Source organism: Felis catus, chromosome F2 (assembly GCF_018350175.1).
Source record: "Felis catus isolate Fca126 chromosome F2, F.catus_Fca126_mat1.0, whole genome shotgun sequence".
Lineage (NCBI taxonomy): Eukaryota > Metazoa > Chordata > Mammalia > Carnivora > Felidae > Felis > Felis catus.
Genome location: NC_058385.1, coordinates 82,843,336 through 82,857,985, shown reverse-complemented (window position 1 = coordinate 82,857,985; position 14,650 = coordinate 82,843,336). Strand labels below are relative to the sequence as shown.

Here is a 14,650-nt window from a genome sequence, read left to right as displayed (position 1 = left end):
GCGAAAACCATCCAGACACATGCAGCAGGTCCAGCGAGACAAACAATCAGGGTCTGGGTAGGCAAAAAAACCAAAGCAAAACAAACAAAAAACAAACAAACAAACAAAAAACCAAGAGAAAAGACCACAAGCATCTACTACTGATAAACATCCTCATTAAGACAGACCAGGGGTGCCCAGGTCGCTCAGTCGGTTAGGCCGACTTTGGCTCAGGTCATGATCTCACTGTCCGTGAGCTTGAGTCCCACGATGGGCTTCGTGCGGATGGTTGCATACCCTGCTTGGGATTCTCTCTCCGCGCCCCTCCTCTCCTCTCCCACCCGTGTGCGTTCTCTCTCTCACAAAGTAACAGATAAACTTAAAAAAAGAAAGACGCAGCTGGAACAGGATAGAGAATGCCTAGCAGTGCAACTATCTAGAGGCTGGGGGCTGCTGTCAGTCTCCACTTTGTTCTGGAAACACCAGGCAACACGAGAGGCCGGGAGGCACAGGGGTTGGGGGGAAAGGCCAAATTATCAGCATTTGTAAGCGACATGACTGTGCTTCTGGAAGCACAAGAGAACTAACCAACGCTCATTAGAAACGACGACAGGGTCTTACGAACCGCCTCGCGTCTCAGAGTCCACAAATCCACGCTTTCCGTGTGCACTAACTACAGTCAGACAGTTACTGACAGCACTTGCAGAAAGCGCTTCACTGGCAAAGGCACCAAAATCTCTCACAGCAGAGCCGCGTGAAGATGCCGTCCCGCGTTTCCGAGCGGCCTGGGTGGAAAGACCCATTACTGATGGATGCTCAACAAGTTAATCCATCTGTCCCACGCAATCCCTACCAAAATCACAACAGGGATGTTTCAGGACGACGCAAAATTTATCCGAGGATCACCTAGACCAACGGCCTTGTGCGCACAGCCGCGAAGCCCCGACAGCGTGGCCCCGAGCCACCCCCCCCCCCGCAGACGCCGAAGTGCCACCAGACAACCACGCGCTTCCCAGACTGAGCCCCTTCGCAGCCCACCCCTACCGCTCCAGACCCCCTGCCTCTGCCCAAACGTCCTCGCTTTCTTTTACCCCGCCCCCACCTCCCCTTCCCCGCAGCTGACGCGGGGGCTCCCGAGGAGAGGGGTGCCCGTCAGGTTTTACTCTGAGTGGCCAGCCCTGAGGACGACTCCTGGTCCTGACCGGCCCTCTGTGCACGTCTCCGGAAAGAGGATGGTGGGGCCCCCGGAATGTGGAACCGCCAGAGGAGCACCAGGGAGGAGCACCAGGGAGCTGGGAGGGTGCTGTGGGACGTGGGGGCCACGCACAGCAGCCCCCAGGCCAGGGGACCCAGGACCGAGGCCGGGGCAGGGGAGTCGCCTGGTACTCACGCTGACGTGCAGGTGCTCCAGGAAGTGCTGCAGCAGGCAGGCGCTCAGGCCCAGCGCCCGCACCCTCTCGTGGCCCCGTGGGGACCTGATCCACGGGCTCAGGTGCTGGGGGAGAGGGGGCTTCGCATGGGTGCCGGGGCAGGGGTGAGCCCGGGAAGCAGCAGCCTGCGCACCGTGGGCGGCTCAGCATCCCTGCCGGGCCACCCGTCCCCGGCCGGCGGGCCAGGTCACGGCAGGTCGCCTGCTACAGCTGGGGCCCTGTCCCCGTTCTGTTGGCCCGGCCCACAGACGTGGCCGCCCCAGGCGGACCGAGAGCGAACAAGGCCTACCAGGGGACGGGCCGCTTTTGCAAGCAGGTCAGTCTCACCCTTGCAACGGCAGTGCCGGAAACGGCAGGGAGGGGTGCGGCTTGGCTACCACGTGCCCGCTCCGCCATGCCGACAGCCCTAGACGGCCAGGAGCTCACATCCGGTGCCTGAGTGGTCTCTCCATCCCCGTGCCACGCAGTGGAGGGGAGGCGAGGATAGGCTCCTGTGTGGACCCACCCCCATCCGCCCACCCGTCCAGGCAGGGCAGCCCTCCTGTTCACAGACGCCCCTCCCATACACTGGCAAACAGCACCAAACTCCCCAGCGCCCCCGGAGCAGGCAGCACCAGGAAAACCAGGCATGGGGCCGGCTGCCGGGGTCGGGGGGGGCACCCCCAGGGCAGGGCACACCCACCGCACACCTCCACCATGATCTGCAGGCCCTGCGGGGTCATGTTCCGCCGAAGGAGGCTTGTCAGCAAATCCTCAAGGGCGCGCATAGTGTCCAGATACAGGGACTAGAAAGAGATGAGGCCACCAGTGACCCCGGTGCCTGCAGCGGCCTGCCCACTGCCCGCCGTGGATGCAGGGTGATACCTCCTGGCGGTCCTCCTCCCCCTCGGGCTCAGGCAGCACACCCATGACGCTGTGTAGACAGCCGCGGATCAAGTCCGCCTGCACTCGCTCTTCCAGCGCTGGCTCCAGGGAGCTGAACCGCAGTCAAGGCCCCGTGCCACACCCCTTGTCCAGAGGGCACGTGCACAGAGGGCCCCCCACAGCCCCCCTCACACCCAGAGGAAAGGATACACCAGGTAAGTGCAGGCAAGCATGGCCTTCTTCCGGATGGGCGTTCTCAGGGAGTCTGGGGGCTCTGCCTTGATGAACTCCTAGGGGAGCCAGCCCCGCGACTCAGCCCTTGGCCCAAGCACCAGCCTTCCTCCTGGTCAGCCATCTGCCCGGCGCTGGCTTCTGGCCAACTCTGTCCCCCAACCCAGGTGGGTGCCGGGCCCCTCGCTGCACGCACCCCCCCCCCCCAGTCGTCTCCAGGCCCAACTCCCCCGTCTGGGGCCGCGCCCTGGGAGCCACCCTAGCACCGGCCGGGCCCCGCCCAGAGCTCACCATCATCTGTGCCACCAGCTCCGCTTTCCTCGAGAAGTGGAAAGAGCCAGCTTGGGCGCTGCTGCAGATGGCCTGGCTGGCCATGCACACACTCTGGATGAGACACAGCTTCAGAGCCGGGTCCTGGAAGGACACAGGACTGCAGGGGGGGCCACCAACGCCCGCCCCCACAGCACAGCTCTGCCCCGAGGTGGGCGGCCGCTGCCTCTCGGCCCTTGGGGTGGAATCCAGAACAGGAGGCCACCCAGAGCGACAGCCCTCAGGCCCCGCAGCCACACACGTTCCTCCCTGAGGGGCTCTCAGCCTGTCCTCCTCCAGCTCTTGCCACGCAGACCAGGGGGCCTGGAGCCCCTGCGGCACTCAGCTCTCCGCCTGGCTCGGGCAGACAGCACGCCGTGTCCCCTGCACCCTGAGGTGTGGCTGGAAGGGCATCTCAAGGTGGGAGGAGAAGGGAACACGCCCAAGAAGAGCCCTGGCAGAGTGGGACTGTCCCCTGCCTGTCCCACCGACTCGGCCTCTAGGGAGTCAGGAAAGGGGGTGTGGGGAGCTGTCCTGGGGACACGAAGTCCAGGAAGAGACAAGTCTCAGAATACCCTCCCCTCCAGCCAACCCCAGGAGACCCCAGAGGGTCTGCTCTTCAAGGGGAAGGCCCAGCCACTCCTAGAGAGGCGTTAGTGCCCAGTTAGTGCCAGAGATCCCAGAGAGGAAACACGTTAGTGAGGCTCGGCAGGAGGTGGGCGTCGTGAGCATCGGGGAGCAGAGCCCCAGCCTGTGGGCCAGCCAGCCAGCCGCTCAGAAGCCCTCCGGCCATCTTCTGTCCACCCCCCACCCAGCATCCAGGCCGGGACACTAGCTCCTGGGCCCCTACTGTGGCGGTAAGAGGAGAAGCTGCTCCGAGGTGAGTGGGGACCCGTCCTGGCGCCATGCTCCCAGATGCTATCCCTGGGGACTGGGACCGGGGAGCCCCAGGGGGCGTCCCCCTGGCTTCTGCCCCTGAAGCTCACAACCAGGCCAGCCCAGAGAAAAGAGAAAAGGCATAGTTCACACTTAACTCCTACACACTGTACCTTGGTCTCTACCTTTATTCCCAGAACCTGAACAACAAAAGTGAAGGGAGTTAAAACGCGAAGCTCTGGCGGTGATGTCCCTGCCCCGCCTGCATGGCGCCCCCCACGCAAGCAGTCTGCCGAGGCGCCCACCTTGGTGCTGAAGTACTGGAATATGTTCCGGAGGATGTCCGACTCGACCTTGGCCAGCACCAGCTCGCGGGGGGCCCGTGCTGCCACGTGGCCGTAACACAGGATCAGAGTTGACTTCACCTTTTCCACCTCGTTCTCACTTCGGTCCTGAGAGGCCAGAGGGGTCGGCAGGGCCTCAGTTACAGGCCATTACCTGCCCCCAATAGGAAGCCTTGCGCTCAGAACCCCCAGGTCCCTCTGGAAGAAGGGCTGAGCTGGCCAGCAATGTCAGAGGCATAACCGAAGGAGCGGAGGGCGCCATCGGAGAGTCCCTCCGCCGGGGACAGAACGGGACAGGCAGGCCAGCCATGGGCCCGCTGGGGACAAAGCAGCAGAAGGGAAAGCACTGAGCAGTGGGAGAGGTGGGCAGAAGGGAGGGCTGGGAGCTGAGAGCCAACTTGGGGGCCGGGGCGGGGGGGGCAGGGGCCCCTGCCCTCTCAGTGGCTGCTCTGGAGCCCTCCCACCCGGCCCGGACTTGAGATTCTGTAACTGCAACAGGCGCCCGGAGACGAGGACTGGGGTGGCGGACGGGGCAGTGGTCCATGCCCCTTGCATCAGGCTTCCCCAAGAATGCAGCCTTCGCTGGCCACCAGGGGGCAGAGGACACGCAGACAGCAGGCGGGCGGTCCCATCCTGGCCCCTGGGAGCCCCTCAGAGCCCATGGCCGGCACAGGACTGCCCCTTGTCATACCCACCAGCCCCACCCACAAAGAAGCACGGACCGGATGCCGCCTCCCTGCCCTGCCCCCAACCGGCAGGGTGCCCGAGCCCAGGAAGCTCCAGAACCCGCAGCCGCAGGACCCCAAATCACAGCAGCACAGCCAAGACGGAAGCACGGCTGGTCCCACCCAGATGCCCCCCACCACGGCCCCAGCGGTCACCCTGACCCCCGTACCTTAAAAATGTTGAAAATGCCGGTGGATCTTCTGAACACATCTGACCTCATGAAGTCCTCCAGCTGGGCCAGGACATCATCCAGGTGAGAGGTGGCACAGATCCCAAAGCAACAGGCGAGGCCCTGGGAGACGCACCGATGCACTCACACCTGGGCAAGGACAGGGGTGGGAAGGAGCACCCTGCACACGCACACGCTCCAGAGAGGTGCAGTCACACACGCACGCACACACGCACACGCTGAGTGCCTGAGGGGAGAGAGAGGCTTGGGGAGGGCACCACCTCGCGCTCGGCCTCCTCCTGGTGTCTGGCCGTCTCCAGAAGCTCTTGCAGATGCTTCCTCACCACCTCCTTGCTCGAAGCGGCACCCAGCGTGGTTCCAATGCATTTATACAGGAAGTTCTGCAACAGGGCCAAGGAGCACAGCCGCGCCCGACGCCTGAGTGCGGGAGCGCCAAGCAGACGTGGGAGGGGCTGCCGGGCACCCACGACGGTGGCCACCGCGAGGAGTGGGGGCGACGGGCTCCTGCACCCCCAGCCGTGGGCCTCTGGGAGGAGGCTCACGGGCCCTCCCTCTCTGGCTCTGCCAGGGCCACAGGCCACTGGAGACAGGTTCGTGCAGAAGATCACGTGGAATCAAGGCAAAAGAACAGTAGCCTAAGGACGCTGCCCAGAACCCCCCCCCCGGGGCACACCCTCCTCCGTGCACCTTCTCCTGGGGCGTCCCGTTGTAGCAGGGCAGCTGTCTGCACATCTCTAGGCTCAGCTGGCAAATCCACGTGTTGTCAGACACGACAGCCAGAGTGTCCCGAAGGAACTGTGGGCAGGGGCCAAAGCAGTGAGGGGCCAGGAATGCAGCCCTTCACGGGGCCGGGGAGGGCACTGAGGCCCCGTGACGTCACGTGCAGTGACCTCAGGGTGGTCCTGTGCTGTGGCTCTGAATGGTCTGTTGATGACCTTCGAGCCCAGGCAGAGCAAACCCTGGGTGGTCAGACATGCGGTGGGCCTGGCAGGGGACAGGAGAGAGGATTCCCGGGCCACAGAAGCTCAAAGCCCCTGAAATCTGGCTCTGTCACAGCAGGGTGAGCGACCTGTGAGGGCAGCAGCAGGTGGTTCCCCCCAGCCCCCCCCGTAGCTCCCCCATCCTCCCCCGCCCCCCCCCACTAGCGCCTACTGAGCTCCCTGAGCTGTCCTGATCCAGGCTGGAGAGGCCTCCCACCCCCAAGACAGGCCACGGCCTTGCCCCCCCCCCCCGCCCCCATCCTCACCGCCAGCAGCCTTTCCTCCCACTCCTTCTGGGACAGGGTCTCTTCAGTATGTTCTGAAACGACCAGTCATGTTGTCAGCCCGGCCAGCGCCCATCGATAGAAGCAGAGTTCACCCAGAGCCTTCCGGGCTGGCCTCGCCCTGTGTTCAGGAGGACCAAGGCGCTCCCACACCCCAGATGCTCCCAGGGGACACCCTGCAGGGAACGCCTTTCCCGCCTTGTGTCCTGAACCTCCGTGGGGGCCGTTTCTTCCACCTCAGAAAACGTGGTCTCTCCAACCCGGATGCAAACCGGCAGAGGAACACCACCCACGCCCGGAGCCTCACCATCCAGGTGTTCCAGCAGCAGGGGGACGGTGGTGGCCCACCGCTGACCCAGCAGAGGGTGGATGTTACGATGCAGGACGCTCAAGAGACGCAGCGAGGCGGCCCCGCGGCCGTCCCCCAGGTAGGGGTTGGAAGACACGGTCTGAGGGAAGTAAAGGTGGGAGCTCTAGACCCGAGGGGCCACCGTGCCCCGCAGAGCCGCCCTCCCGGGGAGGTGGAGGCAGAGACGGCTCTGAGACGCAGGTCCCCCCAACCCCATGGGGAGCACCTGCGAGACAGCAGGAGTCAGGGGACAGGGGGACCGAGGGGAGCGCCCAGGCCTTCCCAGACCCCCTCGGTGTGCCGTGGTCAGGGGACACGGCGCCACCGGCACAGAGCGCCGAAGCGCAACGCTTACCAGGAGTCTCGTGGTGATGGCGTAGGGTGAAGGGAGGGTCACTGGAAAGGACGGGGGAGAAACGCTCAGGGGGCCGCCTGCCCACAGAGCCCCGGCCCCTGACTGCACCTGGGGCGGGGCGGACTTGGGGGCGGCTGCGAGGGTGGGGTCAGGCATCAGGGGTGGCACGGGGAGAGCAGGGGCGCACCGTTGCTGTCGTACTGGATGAGGAAGGCATCGGCCCCCACCTCCTCCCTCTTCTGGGCCAGGTGCACGAGGCTCCTGCAGAGCGGGGTCAGCGCCCCGGTGAATCGCACGGGGGTGAGAAACTCGAGCAGGTGCGGCCAGAGGACCTGGGGGCAGAGCCGGGGTCTGTCGGCGGGGCGGCTGCAGGAGCTCCCACCAGGCGCCGCGGGGGCTCGGCAAGGTCGTGGGGGGGTGGGGGGCGGCGAGCGCCCCTGCCCCTGCAGCTGCCCACTGCAGGGTTCAGCGGTCGCAGAGCCAGAAGGTCAGGAGGGGGGAGCGGTCACTCACAGAGGGGGGTCTGCACACTCACGTGGCTCATCCTGTCCACGGTGGTGCTGACCAGGTAGAGGGTGCTGATGCTGACGTCCCGCACACTGTCCGTGGCGGGGTCCTCGCTGTCGGGACCCGGCTTCTGAGGCTGGCGTGGGGGAGGGGGGGGGAGGCAAAGGCAGGCGCACGCATGGGGCCACCACCGCTCTACGCGGCTGTGGGCTCTGGGCCGTGAGGTCACGGCCCGTGTGCGAACAGGGCAGACCCTGTCCGGCACCTGCCGGGGGCAGGTAACACACACTGCGCTGAAACTGCCCAAGGACGCGGGCTCACCTGGCTGAGCTCTCGTCCCCAGAATAGAGGAAACCTTGCACGTTCCCTGCCAGCCACGGACTTCGGCAACACTGACACGCGTAGAAACGGGAGGGCCTTTGTGGAAATGACAACCACCTGAGAAGACTCCCATTTTCTACCAAGAATAGGCTGCAACTTGTGCAGCCTGACGTGGCTGACGGTTTGGCCAGAGACGCCTGCTGTCCTCTCTGGTGAGATGGCGCCCCAGAGCCCAGCTCCCTGGGCAGGTTCCGGGCAGGAAAATGACTCCTGTTCTCTAAATGTTCTGTCCGAGCCTTCCGTCTGTGCTTTCAAATACCAAGAAGCAAGCACCGAGCAACCAAGAGACAGCAGAACTTCGATGACTGTAGCAGACCTACAGTCCTCACGCAGACATCAAAGGCCAAAAGCAGAAAAAATGGGGGTGCTTAGGCCTCGAATGACAATTTTTAAAGCATGTTCTGTAAATGTAGATAGAACTTCATACTGAACAAACATGAACCGCGTTGGAGGTCTGATCATCTGCTAGATCAAAAGGACAATCTCTCAACAATCTTTTTTTTTTTTTTTCTTAATGATTTTGCTTTTTTAAGTAACCTCCGTGCCCAGTGTGGGGCTTGGACTCACAACCCCGAGATCAAGGGCGGCTCGCTCCTCCCGACAGCACCCGCCAGGTGGCCCTCCCAACAGAGTCTCAAAAGCAGGAATAAACCTGGTTAGATTCACAAGAGACAGTACAATAAAAGTACAAGTCCACAGTGGCCGCAGAAAGCTACTCACCTGGACAGATTTTAATATCCTAATAGAAACCTTCAAATCCCCAAAACACTGGGAACTAATAGGCTACACCAGAGGACTTGATTCTCTCCAGCTTAGGCCCCACAGCCCCAAAGCGGCGGTGAAAATGCAGAGGCCAGAATCAGCCAAAGCAGCAGTGGACCTGGCCCCCCACAGGCCTGCGGGAGCAGCGCCCAGCGGGACCCCCTTCCCGAGGGCCGGCAGCATCCACTGGCGCGGGTTACGCCCCGGCATTTCAACCTAACCACAGAGGCCCACGTGGGGACATACGTGTCCCCTCTGAGCTGACCTGGGCAGGCAGGTGGCTCTGTGGGCACGAGAGCCCAGGCCAGGGCGGGCTCAAGGCCGTGACACTGAGACCACCCCGTCATGCCTGCGTGTTCCTGCCGTCAACCTTGCTCTCCCTCGAGAAGAAACTTGGATTTGCTCGGTAACGCTTTTAACACAAAAGCCCCAGGGAGGACCAAGCGTCTGTTCTGCCTCTCTTCTGAGTGCTGGGAGCTAAGGAAGCGGGGCGCTGCGGCTTGGAGGCCCCACCTCAGACACGGGAGACAGGTGCTCGGCACGCGGACCGAGGCCCCGCGCACGTACCCACCCGCCTGCCCTCTGGCCGGGCCTGCTCCCAAGAGGCCGCCAGCTCGGGAGCCCCAGGGAGGGTGGGTGAGGGGCCTGCCCTTACCTCGGCCTCGGGGGGCAGCGCGCACTGCTGCACGATGTACGCGACCATGGCCTCTCCTCCAGGCTGTTCCAGGTAGCCGTGGTGTGCCATGGCACTGATCACCTGCACCACTGCCCGCTTCACCTGCCCGGACCCGAGGGGGGTCAGGGAGGCGCCCCGAAGGGAGCCCTGGCCAGCACCACAGCAGTCCAGCCGGGAGGGGGGAAGCTCTCCCTCTCCTCTGCCTGTGCCCGCCCCTGCAGCCACACCTGTGCCACAGCTAAACATGCACCTGTACCAGCACCCACGCCCACACCGGATCCGCCTCGGTGCCTCGTCCTCCCTGCCCCGCAGCTGCACAAGCGGCCCTCCGGCCAGCCTGTGCACGCGCTCACGTCCTCAGGGGAGGGCCTCCCGCCCCCCACACCTCCCCCTTTTCCTGGGCACTGGACATGCTGCTACTCTGGCTCTAGACACGCCTCCCCTCTGCCCCCCGCCCCCGCCCCGGCGCAGGACTGCTGTCCCTCAGGGCGGGCACCTCTCTGGTGCTTCGGGGCGAGGACCCCGAATCTGCAGCTGTTTCCCAAACGTTCCTGGGATTGAGCCCGCTGCCCAGCCCCCCTCAGTGGCCCTGCCTGGTGGCTCAAAGGCACAGCCAGGTCACTGTGGCCGAAAACCCTCTTCCCCAGAGCCGGCACTCTCCCCGGCCCTCCTGCTTCTTCCGGAGCCCTGGGGCACAGACCTTGCTCTAATGCCCCCTCCCTGGGGTCCTCAGGTCCTCACGACACCTCTCCTTTGCACGTCAGGTCAAATGTCACTGCCCTGGGCCTCCTTGGCCACTCACAGCTGTGTGTCATCCCCCGTTATACGTGTGCCCCGAGTGACTGTGGGAAGGGGCAGATGTGGGCGAGCAAACAATCCGGTCGCATAATGAGCGCTCGGGATGAATGCATCTGGCCACGGGCACTGTTGGTGGTACACGGTGTGGCCCTCTCAGGGGTGTCCCGGAGCAGCATCAGCGAGCAGGAAGGGATTCCAGGGACTGTGCATGGGAGTCTGGGACACGTGTGGCCTCAGTGGTTTGGGCTCCATTTGGGTAGTTTCTAAAATCCTCACGGAAGGTCCCAAAGAGCAGGCCTGACGATGGAGCCTGGTTAACCTGGTGTGCAGGAAGGGTCACCCCTGCCCTCGGCTGCTGGGAGGTCACCGCCAAGCCCGGGGACATCCAGAGTCCAGCGTCCTTGTTTCCCCGGGGCTCTGGGCCACACGGGATCGGCTCGGCCTCCCGAGGGGCCAGAGACTGAGGTCAGCCACGCGGGCAGTGAACCGGGTCTACGCGACGGGAGCCAGATAAAGGCCTCGCACGCCGGGGCTGGGGGCTTCCCCGGTTGGCGACGCTGGTGCGTGCCATCACGTCGCTGCCAGGGGAACCAACGCTGCCCACGACCCCGCGGGGAGAGGGCGGTTCGCACCCTCCTGGGCCCTGCCCGGTGCGCCCCAACCCCTGGCTGATGGTGGTGTGTGTCCTTTCCCTGTGATAAACCTGACTGCGAGCGTGACGCCCCCCGGGGGTGCTGGGAGTCCTCCTGGAGGAAGACCCAAACCGAGGGGGTCCGGGGACCACCGCCCCACTCCGTGTCTGGTTAACTGTATAAGGAGTAGGATGTGGCGAGTCAAGGACTGACCGCTCCGTGGTGTGCCCTCCCTCTGATGTCTGGGTGTGGCTGAGGGGCTGCTGCCTGGTCAGTGACACCTCCCAGCCCAGCCCGGCCACACTTCCTGCAGCTTCTTGCGGTGGAGCTCAGGCGGCGCCCCGTCTACCTTGCTGTTGGTGTCCAGAAGAGGAAGCCTCATGGAGGAGAGAATAAAGGGCTTCCTCACTTCCATCTGAGAAGCTGCAAGAAACCAGCAGAGGGCTCAGTCTCCCCAGCACGATGAGGCTGGCCAGCCCGCCCACCCCCACAAGGCCCAAGACCTCATCACCAGGGTCTGGCTCAGCATGGCCCTCAGCACGGGGAAGGGACGGCGCCTAAGCACAGCCCGCCCACTTTCTGGGGGCAAATGACCTTCTTCCCAAATAACACTATTTCGCCCAATAAAAAGCTAGAAGATTGGTAATTTAGGGCAGCAGGCGAAAGAGTGTCCTGAGTCAGGTCAAGCCAGGTTCAAGGGCGGGGCCTCCAACAGCACCCCAGTCCCAGCAGGCCTGGTAAAACCTGCAGGTGCACACATTTCCAGTTTTGCTCACACTGCTGGTCGGAGGACCCCACCTTGAGAAGCAGCAACATAACCCTCTGTTTCCTGATATACATGTTTTAAATGTATGTTTGTTTGTTTGTTTGTTTATTTATGTTTATTTTTGAGAGAGAAAGAGAGAGACAGTGTGTGCAGGGGAGGGGCAGAGAGAGAGGGAGACACAGAATCGGAAGCAGGCCCCAGGCTCCGAGCTGTCGGCACAGAGCCCGACGCGGGGCTTGAACTCCCGAACCATGAGATCGTGACCTGAGCCGAAGTCGGACGCTCAACCGACTGAGCCACCCAGGCGCCCCTAAAGGTTTTATTTTTAAATAATCTTCACACCCAATGAGGGCCCTGAACCCACAAAACTCCAAGATCAAGAGCTGCACGTGCTGTTAACTGAGCCAGCCGGGCGACCCAGGGACGGCACTCTTCTTCCACATGACGACCCCGGGAGAGAGGTCACTCCACTCCGACCCCTCTCGCACCACGAACCTGGGGCTCCCGGGCCGCTTCTGGCCCGGGCGCCTGTCGCACACGCCCGCGTCCAGCACCAAGCAGGGCACCAGCCGGCTGTGAGACGGCGAGAGTGGGCTCCCGCGACGCAGTAACAGCAGGAGACGCGCACCACACATGCTGGGAAAACACGACTCCAGACCCAACTGCGAGACAAGCCGCCCCTTTGGTAAGAGGCTGCAAAGGACCCTCGTGCACGCCCAGCGGGACAGCAGAGCCGGAGCCACAGGAGGGCGGAGGAAGGTTACGCAGACGCTCGGGAGGGCAGGAGGCGGCCTGCGAAGTGGCCACCGGGGCGGAGAAGAGAAACACAACACGCAACCAGAGGCCTCGTGCCCTCAATGCGCAAGAGAAGCCCAGGCGATCGATGACGAAAACACAGGCAGAGCAACAGAAAAGTGGGCAAGAGAGCTGACCGAGCCCCCACCACCGACGTGTGATGCCACCGGACCCACCACCTGCTGGCCGGGGAGGTGGGGGACGGCAGCCCAGGGGGCAAAGACAGAGAGGGCCAGGCACCGCAGACCCCCGTGTGAGACCCGGAGCCGGCCGGGTGCCGTCGCGAACGCTGAGGGTCCGCACAAGTCCACCGGAGCCAGGACGTCCGCGCGGGATGGCAAGCCTGGCTCGGTCCAGGCTACGAGCTAGGTCACAGCACCGACGGCAGCCAGGGGACGCCAAAAACATCCTACTGGGTGAGGGCGTGAGACGAAGCTTCTTGGTTCCCCCACGTGATGCTCCCGACGGGCGTGACATGTCCTTGCACCGCGGGAGCGCACAGCAGGGGTGGGGTGCCACTACGGGGCTCGGGGCTCGCAGAGGGGCCAGATGTCCCTGACCACGCATGTGCTCTGGGAGCTTTCGTTCACATTTTACATTCTCAGGAAAAGGTTACAAAAGAGCAAAAAATGCAAACCACTCAATAGAAAATCGCACAGATTGTGGCAGGAAAAGGGATTGGGGTGGGGGGGACAACAGACCAGGGCTCAAGGGCGTGGGGACACGGCCAAGGACTGACATCAATCCAGTGCCACGTCCCTGAGGCTCAGAACAACAGACGAGTATCAAAGTGCGAGCAAACACAATGTCCCCCCCAACTTCCTGCCACGCAGATGACGACCCTTGACACGGTGCCGTCGCCCACAGCTTCGACGCGCGGCTCGAGTGTACGTGGAGGCCAGCCGTGAGCCGGGCCCCTGCAACATGCTGAGAGAGCAGCACAGAGCCAGGCAGACGTGGCCCTGCCCCCGAATAACAGGGGGGACGAGAGACAGAAGCAGATAACGAATGAGACCGTCACAAGCTGTATTAATGTCACGCAAGGTACTGATGAGAGGCAGAGAAGCAGAGCGTCGACGGGGTACCCGGTCTGGACAGGCAGTCGGGGTCCGGGGGCCCTTCTGAAGGAGGCACATGTGAGCTAAGAGCCCGGCAGGGTGCAGGGGAGGGAGCCCCCCGCTCCAGGACGCCCGGGGTGGCTGAGCAGAGAGCTCACCACAGTCCGAGCAGGGGCTGCTGGGGCAGCAGCGGAGGGGAGGCCGTGGTCAAGAGGAGGCGCCCTGCTCTCTCCACGGTGCTTGACCCTGAGTGACCAACGTCAGGGCATTCGAGTAAAACGACTGGACTTTAGAAATAAAGAAGAAACCCTCTGGATGTCTGAAAACGAAACAAAACAATAAAAAAGCCCCACACACGTCACACAAGAGGAAAGAAAATGAGGTTAACGTTGGCCTCGAACAAGAAGCATCTGCGCCAGAACAGACTGTGAGAGGAATACGGTGCCCGGGTGAATCTGAGTCTCAGATAAACAACAAATCGTCTCTTAGTGCAAGACTGTCCCATGTAACACTTGGTGCATCTTGTTTTTATAAACCTGGCAACTCTACGTCACAAGAAAACAGAGCGATGACAAGGAAATGCGAACAAAGGATTTTATAATCATCAAAACTGAGCGTCACGTACAAAAAGCACAAATAAGACGTTATCAACACGAGCCCTCCCCGTGGGCTCCGCCAGAGAATAGGCCTCGGGCAAGGAGAAGCATCCTCTCTGCAGCTTCCAGGAGGACAATGACAAACAAGGGCCGAGCAGGGGAGAGGACGGCATGGGCCGGCCGCCCGCCGGGACAGCGCGGCCGCGGCTGCGGCACAAAGCCGTGGCACAGGGAGGGCGAGGAAAGTACGTGCAAGATACCCGCCGTGCGCTCACCCACGTCAGCGGCGACAGCGTCGGCCTCTGGGGTTAGTCACGTGTGTAACACGAGGGAAGACGAGGGCGTCTGGGACGTTCTAATCCTGCGCAGCTCGAGAACCAGATTCGTGGGAGGAAGGAGACGCAGATGGAAGAGAAAAGAGTAAACGGAAAGACTCGCTCGTCTGGCTGCGGAACCGGAAACATCAGTGCGAACTCCCGGCTTTTCTACCTTCTGTCTCTACCGGTCGCGCTATTTGGTCCCGTCTCCTGAAAAGGCCTGGAACGGTGACCACCCAGAAGTAACAGGCACCCGACTACTGTCTTTGAGGGCAGTTTCTCACTGAGGACGTAGGGCTTTTTGGAGAAATGGCCGATTCCAGGTCTGGGGCAAGAAATATCTAAGATGAGCCTGGAACACCAGCCGCCCAAGACCCTGAGGTCATGCCCAAGGACTCGACTCGGAAGAGGCCGACGTGATCCAAAGGTGACACGATGTGAGCAT

At 62.8% G+C, this 14,650-nt stretch overlaps 1 protein-coding gene across 13 annotated transcripts in view; it reads right to left on the bottom strand.

Moving 5' to 3' along the window:
- Nucleotides 1–14,650, bottom strand: part of MROH1 (maestro heat like repeat family member 1) — a 63,761-nt gene that overhangs the window by 16,780 nt on the left and 32,331 nt on the right. For 11 of the 13 annotated variants that reach the window (XM_023248544.2, XM_023248543.2, XM_019823256.3 and 8 more), the window contains 17 exons: nt 11,023–11,096; nt 9,223–9,345; nt 7,453–7,560; nt 7,105–7,249; nt 6,918–6,958; nt 6,521–6,662; nt 6,196–6,248; nt 5,637–5,744; nt 5,210–5,329; nt 4,929–5,051; nt 3,995–4,141; nt 3,863–3,889; nt 2,796–2,918; nt 2,484–2,563; nt 2,274–2,385; nt 2,099–2,194; nt 1,370–1,474 (listed from right to left, as the gene is read on the bottom strand). In XM_023248544.2, the coding sequence (XP_023104312.1) occupies nt 1,370–1,474; nt 2,099–2,194; nt 2,274–2,385; nt 2,484–2,563; nt 2,796–2,918; nt 3,863–3,889; nt 3,995–4,141; nt 4,929–5,051; nt 5,210–5,329; nt 5,637–5,744; nt 6,196–6,248; nt 6,521–6,662; nt 6,918–6,958; nt 7,105–7,249; nt 7,453–7,560; nt 9,223–9,345; nt 11,023–11,096 (1,727 nt within the window). The remainder of the gene's footprint in view (nt 1–1,369; nt 1,475–2,098; nt 2,195–2,273; nt 2,386–2,483; nt 2,564–2,795; nt 2,919–3,862; nt 3,890–3,994; nt 4,142–4,928; nt 5,052–5,209; nt 5,330–5,636; nt 5,745–6,195; nt 6,249–6,520; nt 6,663–6,917; nt 6,959–7,104; nt 7,250–7,452; nt 7,561–9,222; nt 9,346–11,022; nt 11,097–14,650) is intronic. The other 2 variants (XM_019823259.3, XM_019823260.3) reach the window with 1 other exon arrangement.